Source organism: Phyllostomus hastatus, unplaced genomic scaffold (genome assembly GCF_019186645.2).
Source record: "Phyllostomus hastatus isolate PE091 unplaced genomic scaffold, TTU_PhHast_1.1 phas_scaffold_55, whole genome shotgun sequence".
In the NCBI taxonomy this organism is placed as follows: domain Eukaryota; kingdom Metazoa; phylum Chordata; class Mammalia; order Chiroptera; family Phyllostomidae; genus Phyllostomus; species Phyllostomus hastatus.
In genome coordinates this window covers 8,359,412-8,381,904 of record NW_025334035.1, presented here as the reverse complement: position 1 = coordinate 8,381,904, position 22,493 = coordinate 8,359,412, and the positions used below count along the sequence as shown (strand labels likewise).

Sequence of the window (22,493 nt, the reverse complement as noted above, 5' to 3'; positions counted from 1 at the left end):
ATAATGCCATTATTACATCTAAAAATATGAACCATTATTTCTTAATATCCATCGAATGTTGCTCCAGTCTTTAAGCTTCCCACTCACTTTCACATTCTCTTTCTCTCTTCTCCCAGTTTGTTAGAAACTGGATACAAAAACAAAAACAAAAAAAAAATGGACTGGGATATTACTGCTTATAAGTGTTTAGTGAGAAACCAAACTCTTCATTGTCTTACCTTTCTGATTACTTTTTTGGAGGGTCACCTGCATTAAGTTCTCTTATTTCTTCCTTTCCCAAAGTGTGATCACATCACTTGCTTCCCTTATTCCTCTTCTCTCCTTCCTTTTCTCCCCCATCCACCCTTCTCTCCTCTTTTCATTTTGCTCTTCCATCTCATCCACTCTTCCAGTTTCAACACTCCCCACTATGAAAACAATCCCCAGACTTCTGTGCCTATCCCTGACAACACTGTTGAGCCCAGCCAGGTTGGTATATTCATAACAGATGGAAAGCAGATAACTTTTTCTCTACATTGTCCTGCTGGTACCTGCAACTCAATTTTCCCAGACTGCATGAACTTGCCAACGCCCCTTCAGATCAGCTCCTCAAGCTACCATCCCAATTTTTGCTGCTGGTGTAACTCTCCCAGGTGCATTGGATGAAGGTTTCTTCCTCTACCCTCTCCCACACACACAGTGGTGAAATGCAGTTAAGGTTTCTTCTGTCTGTCCCTTCCCTTTGAAGTAGCAAAGCCTTTGAAATCAGTCACTTAAGTTCAAGTCCAGGTTTGTCATTTATTAACTGGTTAACTTGCATATTATTGAACCTCTTTAAGATTTTGATTTTTATGTTCACATTTAAAACTTATCTTGCAGCATAAAAATTAAAACAAATCTAAATAGAATGGATGACTAATAGTTTATATTAAAAAATGGTAGTTGTCACTATCATCATCATCATCTCCTAATACCTATGCTAATTATTATGGCTACAACCAGCCATTGACCCTGTGGACACCATGCTGGGGGTTCTGACAGATGGCATGTCACACCTGGACTATATTTGTTCTGGGGCCAAGGCATCTCCAGTCCTACCTGACCCAGGTTCCCATCCAGAGGTAGACTACTTTAAAAATGAAATATTTTTTTATTGTGGTAAAGACATATAACATAAAATTGACCACTTAATCATTTTTCAATGTACAGTTCATTGTTGGGAAAAAATCACCACCATCCCCCTGCAGAACCTTTTCATGATCTCAAACTGAACCTCTGTCCCCATTAAACACTAACTCCCCATTCTCACCTCACCTGCCCCTGGTAACCACCATCAGTTTCTGTGTCTCCAAATTTGACTACTCTAGGTACTTCGTAGAAGTATACTCATTCAATAATTGCCTTTTTTATTTGTATCTGGCTTATTTCACTTAGTGTAATATTATTTTCAAAGTGAGAGAGCCTGTTTTTACCTCTATGGATTTATGATCTGGGGAGTGGAAGGTAGTAACCTACTGCTATGGAGAGTATTATCATATGCTCAGCACCTTCTTCCAGGTTATGGGTGACAAATTCAAACCTAAGCTCTTGTACTCAAATAGAAGGAATAGAGGAACCAAGATACATTTTATTTCCTGGTATTGGCACTTGACAGCCATAGAATTTCCTTTAATGGATCGTTCCTCTGAAATGATCTCATCCTACCTCCCCCCAAAGAAGATAATTGCTGAGAATGGGAATGAGAGTGGCAAGTGAAGGCTGAGAAAGGTCTGTCACACTGGCACAGTGAAGACCATGGGGACTTTTATGAATTTAGGTTTTTGGAATTAATGACAAGGTCCTTTGTTGGGGGAGAATAGTTGATGAGGCGGAAGCAGGTAAACAGGGGTAATCACTGAAAATGGAGTGAGGCATTGCAGGGAGCACGGGTGCTCACACATTACAGAAGTTGAAGGTACTGCACTCATCATTTCCAGTTCTTCTGTGAATAGTGGATGAACACGCATGCAGTCCTGAGCATCGCTGCGAAGCACACTGGGTTCAACTGAAAGCTCAGGGTCATTTCAGTAACCTGAGGTCCTTGTGCTCTGTGAGCCAGAGTAAATCACTAGCACATTTCAGAAGGTCTCAGTTTGGGGGATTTCCTAAAATAGTACATTGTGTTAAGTCACATAATGGATACGAGTTACCAATACTTTATCTTTATCTTGATAAATAAAGATTAACATCCTTACTTAATGACATTTCTTTTAATAAAAAGAAACACAACACTCCCAGAAACACTCAACTTTCATCTATTCTCATCATTTCCTACTGGAAAGTATCTTTTAGCATTCAAAACAGTGGGAGAAAATATGTACTTTGAATAAAGATTAGTCAGATCTGTTGAACATACTTAGATTTATGAAAAGCCCTCCACATGGTTCTTATTTTCTAATTTCATCATTTTGGTGAAAAGTCACCAAGGAACTAACCTCTGACTGAGAGCTCATGTCAGCCCCACAGCTACTCTCTGGGCTAGGCTGTATCATGTATATATGATTGCATTTGATTTTCACAATCACTTATGCAAATGAGGAATCTGAGGTTCAATAGAGTTAAGAAACTAGCCCAAGGCCACATGGCCAGCAATAGTGCTGAGAGGGGTCTTCAACCCCAGCAGTTAACACTCTCACCTCCTTGAGTCTCTCCCATGTGCTTCTCCAAACTGCTCTTCTATACAAGAAATCAGTTGGTCAGAATGTTATTGCCAATGTACTGATTGATGTATGTGTTAAAAAGGAAAAAAGAAGAAAACTATGCCAAATCCTATACCTTCAGATCATCTAGGTTTGATGGGAGTGGGCCTGGTTTGAGAGAAGAGACACCAGTTTGTCCAGAAAAACTGTTTTTGACAGGAGACAAAGGGGTATTGCTCAGTGGTGTAGAAGAAGAGTTTGGATTTCTAACCATCTGTTCATTTGGTTCCCTGAAAAACAAACAAAAAAGAGGCATTTAAAATATAGTCAAATCTATATATGTAGGTTTGATATTATGATTTGTAAGAAATAACCATATATATTTGGTATTCATATGGTTTCTGGCTTACAGCTCTTAAAATCCTTGAAATTTCCTAAGTAGTGAGTGACAAAGGTATCTTTTGTCATATTAATGAGGTGACTTTTGGACTCTATCTAAGGAGGGATGCTGGTTGCCAAGAGAATCCATCATGCATTTAGAGGGTTAAACCTTTTCTTCCCACCCGACCTGACCTCCAGGTGGGGGAGACAGACTGGAGATTGAATTCACCAATGGCCAATGATTTAATTAGTTGTGACTTTGTTATGAGGCTTCTGTAAAAACCCAAAAGCTTGGGAGTCAGAAAGTTTCTGGGTTGATGAACACGTGGAGGTGCTGGGAGAGTGGCCGGCTTGGAGAAGGGATGGAAGCTCCACACCCTTTCCTCATGCCTTGCCTTGTGCATCTCTTCCATCTGGCTGTTTCCTCAGTTATATTCTTTCATAACAAACCAGTAATCTGGTAAGTAAAATGTTTCTCTGAGTTCCATGAGCCTCTCTAGCAAGCTAATCAAACCCAAAGAGGAGGTCATGGGAAACTCTGATCTATAGTTGGTTGACCATAAGCCCAGGTGACTTGTAATTGGCATCTTGAGGGGGTGAGGGTGGCAGTCTTGTAGGACTGAGCCCTTAGCCTGTGTAATTTGATACTATTTTCAGGGAGCTAGTGTCAGAATTAAGTTGAATTGTTGGACACCCAGCTGATGTTGGAGAATCACTTGGTGATGTGAGGGAAACCTCCCCCACACACTGGAATTGGGTGACCAGGACCTTTAGGGGGATTCTGTATTTAGATCAGATCACAGGTTAATTGTCTACCAGGATCAGGAAAGTAGTAAGTCAGCAGAAGAGACAGGGTGAGGAAAACCCCAGCAGGTGATATGGCAGGTGGCAAAAGAGACTCAAGCTGAGTTTGGGGGAGACAGCAGGGAGTGGTGGAGACTCTGGCAAGTGAGCAAGACATATCCATGTATGATTTAGCAGGTGCACTCTCATGGAGGCAGAAGCATGCCCAGGAGACTGTCCTTAGCATAATCACCTACCTCACCCAAGGCTGAACCAAGAGGCAGCTGAAACCCACCTTTCAGGTTTAGAGTGGAGGAGACTGTCCATTGAAAAGGTGACCTGGTGTGGAGGTCACACCCTGGGGCTCAGGAGTCAGTTTTCTTTTTTTTTCTCATTATATAAGTAATACATCTTTATTTTAGAAAATTTGTGGAGGAAAGGAAAAGATTTTAAGTGGTGAAAAAAATATTCATAATGTCACTAGCTAGAGATAAATATTATTTTATGGATTTTCTTTGAGTTTGTATATTTTTAAATTAAATCTATTGGGGTAAGATTGATTAATAACATTATATAATTTTCAGGTGTACAACATTATAATACAAGAAAAAAAGGAAGTCAGTCTTTGAGGTTATCATTCAGTCACTCAGCTTTGTTGCTTCCTAAAACACAAGTGCTGAGCCCATTTAAGAAATGTAACCTGTATTGGAATTGCCCACAATTCCAGCATACATTCTTAAATGGTTTCTCCTCTTGGTTCCACAGTTAAGTCTGCAAGTGCTCATACCTCCCTTTTTCCCAAGCAGGCCTCTGATTCAGTGGCATTGATTTACTTGCTCCCTCCTGACCTTACATTCCTGAAAAGGTGTGTGTGGTTTCTGAACAGTCATATCCTACACATACCATGAGTTCCAGAGGAGGACATGATGCACTATGGAACTCACTGGATCTCAACGTGCTAGCCCATGATTCCTCAGATGAACAGAAGCCATCCCACCCTCCGTGCCCAGCTCCCAACCCCCACCTTCCTGACTCACTTGAGTTGTGCGTGGTGAACCCCAGGGTAGCTGAGCCGCTGCTGCTGCTGCTGGCTGAGGATCTGGAGCTGCAGGAAGAGCTGCTGCTGCTGGAGCAGCCTAGCATAGGCCGAGTCCATGGGCGGAGGCGACTTCTCCGCCTTCTGGTCTGGGGGGATGTACTGGTGATATTTCAGCTTCTTCACCTTTGGCTTGGGGTCCTTGGGCTTTTTGTGGCGGTTCTTACTGTCACTCAAGGACTTGGACTGCAAAAGGATAAAGACATGCATGTGCTTCAGGTGGGAATGATTGGCATTATGGGTATACTGCAAGGAGGTTTTGTCTGACAGATGTTCTTGAATCTCAGACATATAGAATGGCAAAGGCACAATGTGCAATCTCCAGGACATCAGACTGTCTACTAAACAAACCCATTACAAGTGTAATACACTGGGAGTACACCCCTTAGGTGGGGAGTCTTGAATCTCAGAAGTGGTTCCTGGAGTATTTTCTTCTTTGAGTAGAGTAAGATTAAGTCTGGGTTTCAGTGAGGAAGAACACTTTCCTCACTTCTAGCTAGCTGATGGCCTAATAAAGGATGCATTCTGATCCTGGGATTGACTCATAAGAAGGTTCTTTCATATGTACACATGTAATCACAGTTACTTAAGCACTTAGTAAATTGACTTAGATATGACATAAACTTAGATGACATTAATCTTGTCTTTGAAAATCCAGAATGAGAAGCTTTGTTGCTAAAAAGTAAGATAGAATGTCTCTCCCACTCCACCCACAAACCCTGGTATAAAATCAGGAAGTGATACCCTCTGAACTAATGACACTATATTCACTACAGGAAGGGTTTACCACATACCAGGGTCCCTCCGGAAGTTACCCTTTGTGGAGCATGATTTGGACACATTGAAAGAAGTGAAGGGTACAGGCTAGGAAGCTAAGAGAAATATCTGAACGTGGTACAATTACATTACTACATATTAGTTACCTTACCTGCAAGTTGGGGAAAACATTCTCTACTTTCTATCTCAGTGATCAAGATAAGGGCAATATTAGATAACATTGAAATAATAATAATAGGTCTCAGAAGACAGTGTGATTACATCTATTACCTGCTCCTAAAATCAAAAGCCCTCCAACATATGTTAGGAAGCAATAGGTCCATACTGTGATCAGTTGAAAAATATAAATTTTCAAACCTTGACTGTATTTCAGAAGGTTGAAATGAAGAACATGGATGTCAGGACAGAAGACTGGAGACTTCAGGGAAAAGCTGGAGGGAAAGTGAGTTACCAGCAGTGCCCAGAAGAGGGGGCTCCTGAATAGCTGGCAGTTGTGTTCTGACTGGGCAGCATCCCCATTTTAACCACAAAACACACATCTGAAAGTGACCTCTCCAAAGGAGCAGACCGCTGGGTTTTCTCTGACTCAGCACATCCCACCACCGAAGCCTCTTTTGTATTTTTCTCAAGGAGGCTGCTCCTTGGAGGCTAATAAATAGTGAGCATATGTACTTCTCCCTGCTCATTAATTGAAGAATATTTTAGTTAATGAGTCTGACTTCTGCACCTGGGAAGGTTTCTGCGGGCCCTGCAGTCTCAGCTCTGCCAGCTTTGCTCCAGCTCAGCTTCTGTTTCTACCTCATGCTAGGACTTGCCCTGTCCCTGGGAGCTGCAGCCCTGGGCCTAGCTAAAGGATTTACTCTTCATGTTGCCTTAGCACAAGGACTGAGCCATCCCAAAGATACTAGAATCAGACCATTTTCTCTGCATAGTGAGGCAAAGTCTACTGAACACCTGGAATTCTGAATTTATGGACTTGTGTAGTTTCCCCTCTTTCTGAGACCAGAGGATAGTAAGGTTGTGGATTTGTTTTTCTGTTTCCTACCCAGAACTGCATGGCTGATCTAAGGAGAGAACACTCATTTTTCTAAAGCAGAGGTGCATCCAAAGTCCAGTGGCTTAAGATCTAGGTGTCAATGTGTAAAGCAGGTTAATGTGACAGGGAACCATGTGGCCTGCAATCTCAAAGGTATTCTCATTGTAAGCTGCACACACACACTGGGGCTGCCATGCCGCACAGCAGCCAGGCTGCCTTCTGTTCTGCAAGGCAGAGCCGCACACTCCAGTCTGCCAAAGCAGACTGTTCACCAAATGGCCTAACCTCCCCTCTCCAACAGCTCACTCCTCCTGCCTCTTCTCCCTGAAATTTTCTGCTATGTACAGCTCCCGCCTCCACTTGCTGTCTGACGAGTTAGTTTCAACTTTTGACTGTTGTGAATGGTGTTGCTATGAATATTCATGTACAAGTTTTTGTTTGAACACCTGTTTTCAGTTCTTGTGAGCACATACCCAGGAGTGGAAACTGAGTCACATGGTAATTCTACCTGGATTAATTAAGGAACTACTACCATTCTCCGGGGTGGCTGTACCGTTCTACATCTCCACCGGTAGTGTAAGGGAGTTCCCCTCTCCACATTGTCAGCACTGGCCATTTTCTTTTCTTTTCTTTTTTTTTTTTTTTTTTTGACTATAGCCATTCTGGTGTGTGTGATATGATATTTTGTTGTGGTTTTGGTTTGCATTTTCCTGATGACTAATGACATTGAATACCTTTTTATGTGATTATTGGCAATTTCTTTACCTTTGGATAAATGCCAAGTCCTTTGGGGCACATTTTTCTTACTTTCTAAAAACACTGAGTGGCTGTGATACCCAACTGGACTACAGGCTCCTGGAGGGGGCTCCTGGAGGGCAGGAGTCCTGTGTTATGCAGCTTTGATGCTCACTGACCACATAAGAGATGTTACAGTTTTCAGAGCACTCCTCTTCATTCCATCATTGGCCTCACATGAACCTTACGGAGTCACCAGGGCAGGGTGGTTTCCCCAGCTCAATTGCCTCCTTCTTTGAGAAGCCCCCTGTAGTATCTTCCTAATTTGGAGATGATGAATATCGGACAACTGAGAGTTCGCAGGCATGGAGCAATCAGAAAATATTGGCTCTTACATGAACATGAACAGCCAATCCTGCTCTTTATTAAAGCTGACCTGTCCTTCCTCAGGGCAATGATCACATTCTCTTACTATACTGAGGCTGAAGGTTTTGCTAATGTGAATCATGAAATTTTAATACTATGGTAGAAGTGTTAATAAAATTTCTTTGTACACAACATTGGAAATAATGTGAAGCTTTCCCTCTTTCCCCCTGCAATGAACAAATGTCATCAGTAATCACATAATTTCAAAGCTGTTGAGCTGAATGAATTGTAAGCTGGGTTTAAGATACTGCATTTTGGTGGGGGCCCTCTACTGGGCAGCCGAGTAGACCTGCCAGTCACCTTTGTGTATGCTGTGGAAGGGACTAGGGGGCTATTACTTCAACAATGATTCTTATTCAGTTTACAATCACTAAAAAAATATTTCCTAAGAGTCATTTCAGTACTCCATAAGTGGTGGTACTAGAGGTGAGAAGACATGATCCCAAGTCAATGAGAAATCCTATGACATAAAATATTAAGGAGAAGGCTAAATGACTATTGTACAGTTAATTGAGGAGAGAACACTCTGTGAACTATTAAATATAGTAATGAGAAACTTAAACCAAAAATATGCTATAATGCTTGAGTTATGTGTCTTCTGTGAATAAAATCCTTGCCTTTACTTGTATTTCTGAATGGAGACTGGCTTGGATGACACAGATCTTACCTGTGCAAGGCCTTCAGGTCTGCCTCCTCTGCATAAAAGTCAGCTCCCCTACACTGATTTCATGGCCCTTACAAATTCTGTGTGCATATAATCAGCTGTGTCCATCTCCAGGATGAGCTTATGAAGTCTTTTCACTCAGGAATATACTAGCTGAGCTGTGGTTCCAAAGAAATGCAAACACACAGGTTTCTTCTCTGCAGGGACGACCCATGTGATGCTGCATAGGTAATAGGATCTTGGTCCATACTCACTGGTGGCCCATGGCTCAACTCTAGTCACGTGATGTTCCTAGTGGACTAAGCTATTCATGAGTCAGAGTGACTCTCCTTGTGTTGCCAGACCTAATTCAGTGCCTGCTCAGAGATGGCTCAGTGAGCAAGCTCTCAGGCAGGGTTCAGAGACTAGCCCGTCCATACCTTGACAGCAGCATGTACAGGGTTGGGGGTGCTGAGGGGCCCAAGCCCCTGCTTCCCTGCATCTGACTGGTTGCTGGGCTGTGAGACTGAGTCATTCCTGTCATTTTCTGAGCCAGAAGTGAGATCCTGAAATCCAAATTTTAGCATTATTAGAATATAAAAGTAACAACTGTGTGACAGAGAAATGATAGAGCACAGCCTCCCCCCCTACCCCACAGCTCTACTGTTTTAACCCTAGCTTCATATCCAAGTACATAGAAGACTACTTCCTCCAGGAGAAGGAGTCACATATACAACTTGTCAACCAAAATGTCATTTGAGGACATTTTGAGGAGAGAAAGGGGTCATTATTAGTAATCCACAAGACAAGTATGGAACTGGCCTATTCTTGACCAATTGGGATGTTTGTCAGCCTGTGTGAGGGTTCCTCCTCTCTGCGAAAAGGTCTGCCTGTTGGACTTGGTGATGGGATTAAAAGAAAGGGAGAGGGATGGGTGGGTGTAAGAACGGTGAGGAAAGTGGGACAACAAGTAGACAACAGGGTATTTGCAGATGGAGAAAAAAATGTGTGTGCATGTGCATCTCTGTCAACAAGTGTGTATGTGTGCATGTGTGTTCTATGCATAGCTGTGTGTCTCTGTGTAGCATGCATGTGTATATTCATGTGCATGTATAGATATAGGATGTATGTATACATATCTATGTATGGATATATGATGTGTTCTGTGCATGTGCATGTGCGTGTGTATCTGTAGTGTGTCTGTGTGTGTATGTGTGTATATTTGGTGCGCATGCCTCAGTGCATGTGTGTGTTTGTGTGTGTTCATATGCACATGTGTACACTCATATACATGCAGGTGTGTGTGCATGTGAGTGCCTGTAGTGTCAGGACAAATCTTTGTGAGAGGAATGCTTCTGTAAGAAGAAGACTTGGAAGGAAATATAATCATCTTCTCTCCCATTTTCCTTCATTCCTATGCTGTGACGTTGACAAAAAGGGGCAGGGGCTTCTCAGGATCTCTGCCTGGGACTGCACAGCCCTTCCCTGAACTCTGGTGCCTGCAAGCAAAGGTCTGCAAGACCCATTCCTCCAGAGCCTCAGTGTCTCAATCTGTTGTGTGGGGTTTCCAGGTAAAAGGACAAAATGATCCTTGCCTTTTGTCTGGCTTTACTCAGTGTTCCCTTCTTCCCCTCTCTAGGGTTCAGCAGAAAAGTACTTGTCTTCTCCTCAAACCATTCTTACATCAGAGGCTAAGGAATTTGCTGTCAGAACAATAGTCCAAATGGTCTGAAAGACTCTTTGATGTTATCAGAGAGGTCTGGCTGTGGAGACTGGCTGTGGCAGGCAGGGCAAGGAAAAGCGCTTTGATTACCAGCTCCTGCACAGTAGATGTGTGCATATTTTGGCTCTGCTTTTTATGTCTCCCTGTTCTTCCCTTTCCACACTTTCTCCTTGGCAGCCTCAGCTTTGCTCCCATGGAGGAAAGCAGGGTGTGACAGTGACCAGTAAGTGGCACCATTTTGGGAAACAAGGCCCTGGATGAAAATTACCAAACTGTCCCTGATAACTGAATGGTGCTTTATGGTGTAAAAAAGTATTTTCAGATGTAATGTCTAATTTCAGTCCATCTTATAATTCCTGTGAGGCTGGGAGGAGTGAACTCTGGCTAAAGGGCAGGAACTGAAGGTCTGGAGGCTTCTCCCCAGAGTGGGTGTGCCCTAGAACCAGGGCTGGAAGCCCTCCATCTCATGGCCACACCAGTGGGTGTCCTGCCCCTCATGTGTGGGCACTCTGACACCTGCTCTTAGGGCTCCATGAGTACCAGCATGCCAGCTGAGGAAAATGCTGGTAAGCCTGGTGGCTTCTAGAGGGCCAGCTCCAGGGGCCAGGGGCATAGCAGTGTCCTGCACACCACCCAGCTCCATAGCCTTGCAGAGTGGCCTTACTTCCTCTCCTGCCAGAATCAGCATCAGTGCTCCCTGCCTGGGGTCCTGTGGTAGCCAATAGAAAATGCATATGAACTAGCTAGCGCTGACCCTGGCACACAGTGAGCCCTTAACACATGCCCATGGCTGCTATTAGTAATCATCACAGTTCTTTATAAATGTGCTTTTCACAATATTTTCAATACACCTTCTTCACATTTTAAGAGTTTCTCTCCAGAAAAAGGTGAGTGCTGTGCTGGGTTTGGGGCTGGAAGTGGACCTTGCAGCAGTTTGGCAGGTAGGAACCTGTTCACAGCAGGACCTGCGTGGACCTCCATTCTGTGGTCCAGCACCTCTAGTGACTGTTCCCTGTGTGGAAAGGCTGGGCTTTGAAACCAGTCCTGCTCGGGCACATTCTGTTTAGGACATGGTTGGTGGGGCATCTAATCTCAGTAAACCTCATGTTTATTTTCCCTATAAAAATAGAGATAAAGGGCAGCTACTTGGCAGAGTAGATGCTCGTAAATTAAGTCAAAGGAGATGGTCCTGGGATTCCCCCTCAGGGCTTTCTGGAGGTTTTTGCCACTATACACAGAACCCTGGACACAAAAGTGTGAGGAGAGGCACCGAGGTAATAGGCTGTCAAGAGATACTTTTGAATCTCAAATCAAAACTGTGTTGATTTTAAGGCTGAAGAGATGACAGGCTGAGGTGTGGTTAGTTTACCTGTATTGTACCCGGAGGACCTGCCAAAGAGGTCTCCTTAGCTTTAGTGTCTGGAGGGGATCTTGCTGGGCCCTGGGAGTCTTCGCTTCGAGTATGATCTGGAGAAAGTCCATCGCTGCTGCTGTCTTCCTCGAAGGCAAATGCATCTGTAGATTTGGAGAAAGTCACCTGGTTACCTGAGGGATAAAATCCAAAACTGGGTCAGTGGCTTAGATACATCAAATGTTTCAATGGGTTACTCCCCTCCCCATCAGGATTAGCTCTTCGTTCTGTATCCAGTTCAAGGGAAGAGTGAAAATGAATTTTAAATTATTTCATTTCTCCTCTATTTACTCCGTATGGGAACTTGGGTTTTTAAAAGTAATGTTTGGCAGGGAAAGAATGAGTTACATTACTTGTTAAACTTTATTTTCAGGTTTATCCGTTCCTGAACATTTTCTTTGCGAACCCATATCTTTCTGAAACCAAATCAGGAAAGAGGAAAGATGGAAAAGGGACCACTGGACGTGGACTGAGGCCAATGGAGCAAGCCCTGGGAGGATGCCCGTCTCCCTCAGTCTCACAATGAGAGAAGAACTGAGATGACAGTGGGTCATGTGCATCATCTTCAGTACAAAGCAGAGCACACAAAGCACGAAATGTTTAGCAAACTCTGCTAACAGGATAAGTTAGTAAGACAGCTACTAACTTTAAATTCCTGAATGTCAGAATTAGTTAATGTCACCAGGGTGTACCAAAGCCCCATTCAATTAATGCATATCTGTTTATAAGAGCCATAAATGTGTCTCAGAAAAGTCAGGATCACCTTTAATTGCCTAGTATTTAAATTTTCTTTCAATTCCTCATATCTCTGTGTCTATTTTGGAATCCACATTGGCGCTCACATGCAGAACTGCTTCCTCAGCAGCCCATGTGGACTTTGGAGCAGGACAGGTACCTTAGCTTAGGGAGAGGGGTTCTCAGACCAGACAGGACTATAATGACATCTTTGTATGTCCCTTATGGTTCTTAACTACTCAATTACATCTGGTTTATTATCCAACTGCACTTTGTAAGATGTGCTGGGGCTGCATCACTCATCTGGCCTGACTGCAGGCCTAGCTCTTCTGAAGGAATTTGGGTGTTATCAGGAAGTTTCCAGCCCAGTGCTCTGCAGTCACACCGACAAGAACTTCTGACTCCTGCTCTGAGCAGATAAGAGAGAGGAGTTTTCACCCTGCAGGCTGGAGAGACAGTGAGGAGCTGGAAATCATGGAACAAATGTGGTTTGGGGCTTGTCATCACCACCACTGCTGGCATCTGTCACGGCCCCTCACTCAGGCATCCAAGGGTCAAATCAGGAAAGAGGCTAGACAAGGACAGGGCAGGTGGAAACTCCAGACGCTGGCCCATTGGGCAGCCTGCTGTCCTGGAACAGCTTGGGGGCCATGTTGCTGCTTTCTATGATTATAAAAGTAATAAATGCTTATCATAAAAATTCATATCATATGGAATGTCCATAATAATTCCCATTCATGGGAGTAATTTGTTTCCTCTTCTAGATTTAATTCTATACACATAGCAAGACATATACACACAAATTTTAAAAAAGTATTTCATCCAGATAGGACTGGGTAAGACATACTATTTTAAAACTTGCTTTCTTTCACTCTAAAATGTTTCCTGGTGATCTTTCCATGTGAACACATAAGAGGTCTTCCTCAATTAAAAATCATTATTTTATTGGTAGCAGCTACAGTTTTTCATTGCATTAATGGGAACTTTTATTTTACAACTTTTATTTTGTAAAGTACACTTTTTTAACTATAAAAATACCTGAAATAATAGACAAGTATGGAGAATAATATAAAACATCTGTTTATATATCGACTGAAATAAATACAACCTATCATGCTCTTATGTGCATCAGAAACCTATTCATTTTTCAACAGGGGCATTTCATTGGGTATTTGACAAATATCAGCTTTTTCTTTGAGGTCAGGGGTCACTCTCTCTCCACCCGGTTAGTGCTCTGGTCTCAAATAGCTCCCTCTCTCTTTTAAGAGTCCAGAATTAGCTCACAACCTTTCTTTCTTTCTTTTTTTTTTTTTCCTCACAGCAAAGGCTGCACTTCACAAATAAAGCTGTATTTGTCATTTTTATGGAATGTGAAAAAAAACGTATATATTTCTTTCTCCAGGGGATCATTGGCCTGAGATCTTCCCAGGAAGGTTCTTCCAGTTGCCTCCCTGAATATACTTCCATTTTAAACTCAATCTATAAATTTCTTCTCTTTAGAAACCATGTTGTTTTTGAAATTTCTAAATCCTACTTACATGTGTGGGATTAAATGCTTTGTTCCTGTTAGAACAATTACATGCATTGCTGGGGGCAGGTGGGCATGGGTGCTGGTGGTGGCAGGTGGGTGCTATGCCTTCCCCAGCCCAGGAATCACAGCACTTCACGGGGACCCACCTGGTAAACACCTGAAGCCAATGCCATTCCCGTCCTCAGGGGGCTCCAAGTATGGCTGTGCTCGCCCCTTGAGGCGCTGGTTTTCTCTGCCCAACAGGGCCCCCATCTGAGAGCTTCATTATCATATATCCCACTTCCCCACTTCTTCAGTCTAAATGAGTACAGATCTTCTCTGAGCAATTTGATACTTCAGGTGACAAACTCCCCCCACCCCATACCTGCCACACCCAGAGCATCACATCTCAAATGTGTACAAATTAGAGGGAGTTAGCCAAACTGCCAAGTTGTTGAAGTAGTGTAACATGGGTAAAAATGTTTTGAGAAGGCTTGTTGGAGGGGAGGGAAGAGAGAAAGACAGAGAATGGTGTCTCTTCTTAGCTCCCAGCCACCCCTCTTTTTAAGTGGAGTGACAGCAAATGATAAGAACAGTAGTTTGTGTCAGTAGTTCACTTAATAGTGCATCAATAATAAAAATAATCATTTGTTAGGGCTCATGTGGACCAGTAAGTAAGAGCAGAGGGGATGTTTTCTCATCTCTTTGGAGGACCTTGCAGGGTCCAGTTCGCCCAGTTGCTCTGAGGCTGGGCTGTTGGATGGCCCAGCCTCCAGACTCTAAGAGCCACAGCAGAAGGGTGGGAAGTCAGTGCTGCTCCCTGGAGGCCACCAGGGACCATATTAGGGACACACTGGAAGATCTGCTGGCTGGTTGGAAGGAGGGAACACAGAAAAGAGCCAATGTCTCCCCTTTTTCTGCACACGTGTCCCAAGGACATCTCTATATCCCACCATGTATTTTGCTTGAGTTTTTGCGATTTGAGAGGCTGAATGTGACACCTTGATTGTGAGAACAGAGAAGGTGGGAGATTCTAGGAAGGGCGATTGTGATGATCTCACTGGGACTTGTCTCAGAGAAAGGCTGGAAGGTTTGGGGAAGCCCTGTTGTTGCTACCAGTACAGCAGTATGTCTTTTGCACTTGAACATCTGGCATTGGGTGACCTCAGATTGAGGCACTGGAATCATGTGGAAAAGTCTAGAAGTCAAGTATCTGGAATAAAGGAGTCAGTAATCAGTCTCATTTCCCCAGTACCAGGCAGAGCACTCGTCAATTATTTTATTCATTTCCAGCCTTTCCACTATAAGAGTAATAGAGAGAAGCAGACACACAATCAAATGTGATGTGGTGAAGAGATGGCAAACTGAGAGAAGAAGGTAATTTAGCTGTGGCCAAGGGGCACAATGGGAAAATCATTGAGGACCAGGCTGTGGAGCGCTGCTGGTGGTTGGATGAAGGAGCCAGCAGTGTGGGGCTGTCCAAACAGACTCCTGGGGAGGCAGGATTAAATGGAGCCTGAAATGACCGTCAGCTGTGGGCAGGCAATTAAAAAGGGGAAGGGGTTGGCAATAATGGGGAGAGTGGAAGGGAAGCAACAGAGTGGTGATTAGCAGAGCAGGGCTGGGAAGGGTGAGGGAGAAACTCTCCCAGCCAGGGCAGAGGTTTATTTTGGGAGCCAGTCCCTGGAGAGACACGGCTTCTAAGAGTCTACTTTATCAAGTGACATCAATCATGTAAAGAGGTTCCTCTGCTTAAATCAGTGAAGAAACCATTAGTATGTGCAAAAACATGTAGGGTACTTGTTTATACCTGAATAAAAAAAATAAAAGGGTGAAGGCCAAAGCCCCAAATATGACTCCTGTGTGGCATCTAAAATGTACAACATGCCAGGTCAGAATATGCTGACAAACACACTGAGATCCGCCAAGGGCTGTCTAGGCCAAAAGGCCCCACCAGGGGACCCCAGCCACTCACCACTCCCTGGATGCTGCCAGCAGTTTGAGTCTGTGATTGCCAGGGCAGGAGGGGGTGAAAGGGCAGGAGCCCATACACAGCTACACACTCGGCCCAGACTCTGCGTAAAAATACTGAAAGACTGTAAGAGCAGAGAGGCCCAATGGCAGTGGCTTCCCTTTGAGGTGACGTAGGTGGTGTTCAGTGTGGTCAATGAGAAGCTGGGTTCTGGAGTAAAACAGACTCAGTTTGTTTCTTGGTTCTACCACTTCAGTGATAAAGTGACTGTTGGCAAGTTATTTGATCTCTGGGGCCTCAGTTTCCCTATCTATAAAATTAGAATAATAATAATAGCTAGCTTTCAGTGTTTTGAGGATGAAAATAACACAACATATATAAAGCACATTGTATGTTATTTATAATGGAGTCCCTGATGTGTAATTGTTCAATAATTTCTAGCTGCTGTTATTGTTAGATTGTTTTCGTAGGAGTATTTGCTTGTCTCCAGTTTACCATTATCAAAATAAAAAAAGGCCACCCGGGAGGCAGTTTATTCTGTGGTCAGCTTTGCAAAAGTCAGCACAACTCCAGGGACAGAAAAACTGGCTCGTCCTGAGTGGTTCACTCTGGGAGAGCAGAGACAGACCTTCTCCCGAGCGGGAGGAGTGTCACAGGAAAGGAGTGCCACATTCTCCTCTCCTTCCTGGTTCAAGTCAGACACATGTGGACCAGGACAAAGGTCAGCTTATCTCACTGCCTCTGGAACTACCAAGTCTATCACCTTGGTGCTGTGAGTCTGGGCCTCTGCTCCAATCTCCCTGGTGCTAGGCTCTCTGGGAGTGTTGTGCTCTGGCTATTGTCCCTGTAGACACTTCGGGGGTGTGATGACAAGGACCTGCTTTGGGAAGCCCTGATATCATCCCCCAGCTATGCCTCCAGGGCTGGCTCTGGGCACTGGCCCCTTGGGGATCTTGGCCTGGTGACTCTTAGCTTCCCCTCTCCCTCTTGCAAGTGATTAGATGAATGAGTCAGTTGTACTTTCCTCTGCATAGACATTTAAAATTCCAAGATTAGGGTGAGATAATTGGAGTACTAGTTACCTTTCAGCTGGGCCCACACCAAGAGCTTGGAAACCACAAAGTGGAATGTGAAAATGGGCCGTGCCTGCTTATCTGCTAGCAAGCTGGAGCCTGGTCCTGTTGCAGAGCAGCAGGAGAGCTATTTTAACTTCTGGTCAGACCATCCCCTCACATCCTCCTGGAAGGGACTGAAACCGAATCCATCCCCTCAGTGAAAAGGCTACTAGGTGAAGGTATAGTTTTAACGCAGCTCTTGTCTCGAGATGTTTCAGTATAGTGAAGATACCCTTTTCTGCAGAGGATGGATTGCATCGTCCAGCAAAGACTGACTGCACTGCTGTGGAAGGGGATCAGAGCCTTCATTATGGAAACAGATGTCAGTGGAATTTTGATGGAAAAAAGATTCATTTTCCTCAAGTTTCCTAGCTAGAAGTTTGCTTCAGGTCTCTAGGCAGATCCTGATCCTAGGACTACAGAAACTGGGAAAGACAGTTAACTTGGCTTTAAGCACTTGATATAGCTCTTGGGGCTGATTCTCTTGGCATCAAGATCCCCAGGGGTATAGAGATAGTTCAGCACTGTCTCTCACTTCCCCTCTATAGGACCCCACACTCTCAAAGCACCCTGTAAGGTTTCTAGAAACTTCTTCCCAGCTGCAGTCCCCACTTGGGCATGCCCTGCCCACTCTCAAAGATGCCTGTGATCATTTCAGTGGGCAGCAAAGGCCAACACCAGCACAAACACCTTTGCTCAGTGCTAGCTAACTTTCCTTCTTGCCATTCCCACCTCCACCCAAAGATCCTGGCCCCCTAATTCTCTTTTCCCACCCATTTTCCAGAACATTCCTCCGAGAAATATTTTTCATGTATGCCTCAGTGTGTTTCTTTCCCCCAAAGATGTGCACTTTGAAAATTATTTCTCATTAAGGAATGATAGAGTTGGTCCACGAGAAAGTTACTCTGAAGCAAACATTTACTTTTTGAGCCAGTGCAAATGACTACGATTGGGCTTATTGTCTATTTGCCTTAAAAGTGAATAGGAGAGTGACAGGACTTCCAGAGTCTCAAAGATGACTGGATTTTCAGCAAGCATGATTCTTTTAGTTTTGTTTTATCATGAAGTCTGAGCCTTGGAGATAAGGGTGAGCAAAGACTAGTGCAGTGCCTTTTAGAAAGGTCACGTGACAGTTGTGAGTGGAGGACTTCTGGACCAGCACTGGTGGACTAGAAATGTTGTTTCCTGTGTTAAAGGGTTAGAGTGATAAAAATAACTCATCCATCTGTGGTACTGAGTCTATATATCCAGAATCACAGATATGATTTTTCTTTTTTAAGCAGCTGAAAAGCTGACTCAGGCATTCAGGTAGGAAGCCTGGCTCAATCCAAGGCCAAGATGAGGACCCCTGGGGAGAAGGTGCTTGTCAATTGGAGCAGAGCCCCAGGACCCTTCCACTGATTGGAGAGTTGGGAAAGCCAGCTGGGTTCTGTTTTCCTCAAGCACAAACCAGGACTCTGGACAAGAAACAGCTTCCTTGGTAGCTAAGGGATGCTCCTATCACGTGGAGAAAACATTTAGATAACTAGAAAGAGAATGAACAAGCTTGGAGTAAGCTGAGGGATCACTGAGTAACAATGACCCATGCCTAAGCTGAACAACCTAAATGCCAGCATAGAATTTCTCTTCCCGTAAATCATCACTCCCACATACCCTCATGCTTATTGTGTGCGGTATGCTGGCCTGAGAGAAGGTGGCTGGCAGGGATCTATGGACTTAAAACAGGGAGTCAGGTGCATGCTCTGAGATGTAGCCCCACCTCACATGGAAGTCCAATCGGAAAGCTCCCTGTTCCTCCACATTACGTCATTCCAGTCACACTAGACCATGTCTCTGCCAGCTGCAATCACCAGAATTCTACTTGACTCAGGAAGTGTACTTCCAGGCTGGAATTGGGATTGCTAGCTGATTCCATAAAGGAGGGGGAAGTTTTTGGGAAAAGACACTGCTGTCATTCAGATGACTGCAACAGGAGTTGACATCTGGGAATGAGAAATAACTGCCAGGGCAACAACTGGTTCTCTGTCAAAAACTATCCTCCTCTGTGTTGGGAGAAGTTCTATATATTTTTTTTTTATCTTAGGACTGGAGAATAGTTGGCCTTTATTAAAATCTGGAGGGAGCAAGACAGTGACTAAGCATTCTGCTGAGAGCTTGGCAGAAACACAGAAACACAGCTGCAGAGAGAGCTGGAGAATGCAAACACATCTGGAAAGGCATGTGGATAGAGGGAGGGGGGAAATAGATAGACACCAGGAGAGTGATACACAGTAAACCTCAGCCTGAGTCACTGCTTCATCGGGGGAAGTGATCTGATGACAAGAAGTGACAGGAAGGTGGTTGGACCCTCATCGCCATGGGAAAGGCTACACAAAGTCCTATCTCTGCAGCTGGCCTCTCAGCAACTCCTGCCTTCATGACATTCTGTATGATGATATCACTTTGCCCTCAAAAACTCATGCACTTTGAAAGATTACCAGTAAAGAGGCTGGTGCTCTGGTTGACAACAGGTGCTCAGTTCTCCGTTACTAGAGCCCACTACTCAACTCCTTGGATTGGGTCAGCCTACATCCTCCACCTCTCTCAGTAGCCATTCCTCTCTGTTCTTCACAGAAACCCTGCCTCTGTCCCAAATACTGCACGAGAACTTTATTTTAGCCCTCTTTTTATACATCCTCCATTCCCCCAACCTATTACACAGAGAACTATGAACAAAACTGAAGGAAAGCTATCAAAGACCTGCTCCTAAGAAAAGTACTGAGCCCCAATGATTTTAATAGGCAATGTTTCCAAGCAACTAATCATTGTGATCATATTTAAGTATTTCCGAAACATGAAAAAATATGTAAAGGTAATTATAACACTTTGTGAAGCACATGTAGCTTTGACATTTAAACCTGAGAAATAGAAAACAGCAATAATATAGTCCAATATTATTTGGGAACATTGTAGTAGAGAGGATTAGCTGTTCATCAAAATTTATGTTCCCCTGGCCACAGCATGGACACATTGCTGGGAAATCTCTTTTCATACAGAAAAGAATGTTCCCAGCCGTATGTACTATTTGTAGTATTTGCACCATGGAATGTGAGTGGAAGTGATGTGTTCATTTCCAGGTTGCAGCTTTTCAAATATGTATGCAGTCCTTTTCATTCTTTCTTTCCCCTTCCCCTCAAAGGATAATATAGCTCTAGGGCACAGGTTGGCACATCGTGGCCTGTGACCCTACTCTGTTTTTATAAATAAAGATTTATTAGAACATAGCTTTGCTCATGTTTTTACTTACTGCTACAGCTCCTTTTATGCTATAGAAACTGAGCTGAGTAGTTGTGACAAACAGCTGAGATGGCTTAGCTTATTTACTATCTGGCCCTTCTAGAGGAAGTTTGCCACCCTGCTCTAGGGGCTGGTGGGCAGTAAGACTAAAGGAGCCCATGGTGCCTCAAAAATTTGCCATTGAGAAACCCTCTGGGTTGTTTATAAATAAGATATACTTCTGTTGTTAAGCTGCCAAGATTTCATGGTTTGTTTAGCAGCTACCATTATTCCAACTAATGTTACAAGAGATGCAAAATCTCAAATAAAATACTAGCAACTTCTAGAAAAAAGAATCTGCCCTGGCTGGTGTGGCTCAGAGGTTTGAACGTTGGACTATGAACCAAAGGGTCGCCAGTTCGATTCCTAGTTACGGCACATGCCAGGATTGCAGGTCAGGTCTCCAGTAGGGGTCACTCAAGTGGCAAACACACATTGATGTTTCTCTTCCTCTCTTTCTCCCTCCCTTCCCCTCTCTAAAAATAAATTAATAAAATCTTTTTAAAAAATGAATCTTTGTAAGATCTTTCTCCCCAGACATGCAAGGTGATCAATAAAGATAGCAATCGCACATTACTAAGTTGAAAAAGAAAACCCATGTGATCTTTTCATGCATGTCAAAAACATTTAAAAACAGTCTCCATATTATAAACTACTCCTAGTGGAACAGAGCAGAGAAATATTTCCTCAGAATATCTACTTATACCAACAACTAATGTCACATATGGAAGTGAATGACTAGAGAAATTCCCATTCATGATAGAAACCAAACCAAACCAATATCATCATCAATAACATAACAAAGATGTACCATACATGTAACAATGTCAGGCTGCTTTTGAAGCACCAGCAATGCAGCAATACTAATAATTTTCCACCATGTGCTGTACTAATAACTATTAACTTGTATAATATTTTTGCACAATATAAGGTAATATGAATTATATGTGCTTCATATTCATACATATAATTTACATATTATATGCATCTACATATAATGTCAATATTTTATACATAAACATATTTAACTTGATTTGTATAATATAGTATGTTATACTTCATAATTTTTAAAATTTAGCAAAATTCATATAATTTATAAATAAGTATATGATATATAATTTATAAACAAAAAATTGTATGTAATTTATGTATAAATATTCTGCATATAACTTAAAAATATATATTAACTATACATTCTATTAAAAAAATTATAATGTCACTTGTCAAGTATCAACCAGTGCATCAAGGCAGAAAAACCCACAGCAGGAGGCAGATTTTCATTGTTTGCAGACTGTATGATTGTGTTCCTACATAATCTGAGGTAAACTGAGAAACTACTGAAATTATTAAGAGAATCTGCAAAGTTACAGAATAAATGTGCAACATCAATAGGTTTTCCATATGTCAGCAGTAATTGACTTGACTTTAAAAAACCTATTTAGGAAATTAAAGACTTGCATAGGTAGAGAGAGTGATACTATATTTTGGCCTCAGAATTAATATATTTTAAACATATGAGTCCACTATAAATTAACCTGTAAATTCACTGCAATCCCAAAGAAAATTCTAATAAGACTGAAATTGACATGTGATAAACTGATTTTAAATTTTACCCAGCACATACCTGTGAGAGTAGACAGGAAATGCTAGAAAGATCAGGCCAATGTAAAGAAACTCATGAAGATGGATATTAAAAAAATTGTAAAATATCAACAAAACTGTATAATTTTAAAACTAGGTATTTCTCTTAAAACTATGTACTTAAAAAAATATCATGTGCACTAAAGATTGAATTATGAAAATAGTATATAAAATGTTAGAAGACCATATAGGAGAAATAACTATATTCTCTAGCTAAAAATGTTTTCAATAACTAAATTCAGAAACCATAAGGAAAAAGACTAATAGGTTTAACTACACAGAAATTAAAAACTGCTATAGGTAAAATATACTCTACATACACACCCACACAGACCAAGGACAAACTAGTAAAAGAATGTGCAATACCTAAGGCAGATGGAGGATTAGTTTTTTTTTCTTATATAAATAGCTTGGACAAAGCAGTAAAGGAAGAAGATGCTCAGTAGGAAGAAAAGGAGTAGCCATGAATTAGCAATGACACGAAATCATGTGGAAAAATATAATCTCACCATAAACCAAAGAATACAAATTAAAATG

At 42.7% G+C, this 22,493-nt stretch overlaps 1 protein-coding gene across 5 annotated transcripts in view; it reads right to left on the bottom strand.

Moving 5' to 3' along the window:
- MYOCD (myocardin) overlaps nucleotides 1-22,493 on the bottom strand; it is an 86,318-nt gene that overhangs the window by 13,740 nt on the left and 50,085 nt on the right. For 3 of the 5 annotated variants that reach the window (XM_045824561.1, XM_045824562.1, XM_045824565.1), the window contains 4 exons: nucleotides 11,627-11,802; nucleotides 8,975-9,100; nucleotides 4,859-5,103; nucleotides 2,794-2,947 (listed from right to left, as the gene is read on the bottom strand). In XM_045824561.1, the coding sequence (XP_045680517.1) occupies nucleotides 2,794-2,947; nucleotides 4,859-5,103; nucleotides 8,975-9,100; nucleotides 11,627-11,802 (701 nt within the window). The remainder of the gene's footprint in view (nucleotides 1-2,793; nucleotides 2,948-4,858; nucleotides 5,104-8,974; nucleotides 9,101-11,626; nucleotides 11,803-22,493) is intronic. The other 2 variants (XM_045824564.1, XM_045824563.1) reach the window with 2 other exon arrangements.